General features: G+C 34.4%; 1 protein-coding gene across 1 annotated transcript; it reads right to left on the reverse strand.

Annotated features, from left to right (window-relative positions):
* Positions 1 to 5: 5 nt before the first annotated feature.
* Positions 6 to 1,679, reverse strand: LOC111379471 (the record flags this gene model as incomplete). The annotated part of the gene is made up of 4 exons (XM_023002842.1): positions 881 to 1,679; positions 532 to 773; positions 190 to 448; positions 6 to 107 (listed from the first exon to the last, which is right to left on the reverse strand). Coding segments are annotated over exons 1-4 (630 nt in total), but the record flags the coding sequence as incomplete, so codon positions are not given.
* Positions 1,680 to 1,977: the final 298 nt, after the last annotated feature.

Genomic DNA, 1,977 nt, shown 5'->3' on the forward strand with positions numbered 1-1,977 from the left:
AGCACGGAAACCAATCTTCGAAGAAGGTTCCTTCTGAAGAGAAATATTACATAGACACCTCTTCTGTTGAAGTAGTCTGTTATTGCTTCGTGATGCGCCATCAATCCCTTCAAACATTTCTCATACTAATCAACTTTACAGTAACACAAAGATCATTTTTTTCCTGACTAATAAATCAATGAATGGTACCTGATTTAGCATCCATTTGAATCCAACAGCAGCAGTGCACTCATTCTTGGATGCACTGCTCAGCCAATCAAGATTGTAAACTTGGTCCAGTGTCTTTAAAATTGCAGAAACATTTCTCCTTCTGTCTTGGGCCCCCATAATTTCACCATTAGAGCTTAAATTTATATGGCTATTCAACAACGTTTCAAACCATCCACTTCCGGATCTCTGCATAGACACGATCACGAAGAACCGAACTGGATTGCAAGAACATTCCTGCCTGATAAAATTCAATCCAACCCAATATGATTCCAATCAATATAAATTGAATTACAGGCGAAAAAAAATTGTAAAAATCTTTACCTGCTAAAGGTTTGAGGTTCTGGGAAATGTACATAAGGAATGTCCCATTCTTGTATTTGAGCAGTTCTACAATGCCAGTTTCTTCTTCGGTCAATCACTTGAATTTTCAGAGGATTATTGTCTCTATTTGTCTGATTTATACAGAATGAAAAAATGTACAGTCCACAAACCATGGCAAAAAGTAAGACCACCATTCTTAATATCAGTGGATTCCTTTTAGGTGCCTTCACCACCAATGCATCCTGTATGCAAAAAATTATCAAATCTAAGCCTCGTTCTCAATAAATTTGGGATCAGAATTTGAAATAAAATTATCTTGAAAATACAAAGTATCTGAAATAAATCTAACCTGTGGTTTCCATCTCAGAATCTCCATAAGGAGGAAAAGAAAAATGATGAAACGAGAAACTAGAATCGGGTTTTGATTTCTTCTTCTTCTTTGTTTCTGTGTACAGTTAGAAATATTAGGAGAAAGAAATGGTCAGAGAGGGAGGTGCTTGGAAAAAATCAAGTCAAAAGCAAGAAAAACTTCATTTTACTCGTCAACTTCACCAAAGACTTCAAATAGTCAGCATCTATTTAAAAAATTTGAACTCCACGAACTTTCGTCCCTGATATTGACACTTAAAAACTCCATGAAATCAAAGCAGAAAGAGGAGAAAACACGCACAAAATCACTCCTAAAAATATACCTTATTAAGAAGGCATATTTTTCAGCCATCGTTGAAGAGAGATGATTAAGGCCAAAATGGCATTGCCCGTATTTTCCTATAATCTGTTGCTCGATCATTTGAAACATGTGCTTAAATTTATAGGAGCATAAGAAGAGTAAAACATGGTGAAAATGGGTAATCCTCGAGAAAAACGAAATCATTTTAACTTTACATTATTTGACTCTTCTTCTAATTGTTCTTGTTATTCCTCGATTATTATATATTACTTTTTCTTCAACTTTCGATGGCGTTTTCCAAATGGAGAACTTTGGCCTTTTGCTTATTCCAGTTGTCAATGGACACAAAAGTCTTCTTTTCTCTAGTTGTCAATCTTTTCTACCAAACACTAGGAGGAGAATCTTGATTCTTGGCACAGTTGGCTTCATAATAATCGCCAAGGATTGGCAAGGAAGACTTGTTAAAAAAACGAAAGGAAGAAAACACTTAAAAGCAGTTGATATAAAATATAACAAAATGAAAACAACTTAAAATCCAAAGACAACCTTATAAGGAGGATTTTCCTTTTCTTTTTGCTCCAAAGACTCAATGCCCATCATGTCGATATGGGAGATGCAAAGATGAAAATTCCAACAAACTCAAAAATCTAATTCCTTTTGGATCGAACTTTTCCTAATTATTAGGTGTCCAAATTACTATTTTGTATAATTTCTTTTTCAATATACCAAAATAGAAAGATAAGAGATTTCAGACATGAAGATAATGTTGGGTTTAT

This window comes from Olea europaea, unplaced genomic scaffold (assembly GCF_002742605.1).
Source record: "Olea europaea var. sylvestris unplaced genomic scaffold, O_europaea_v1 scaffold19930, whole genome shotgun sequence".
Lineage (NCBI taxonomy): Eukaryota > Viridiplantae > Streptophyta > Magnoliopsida > Lamiales > Oleaceae > Olea > Olea europaea.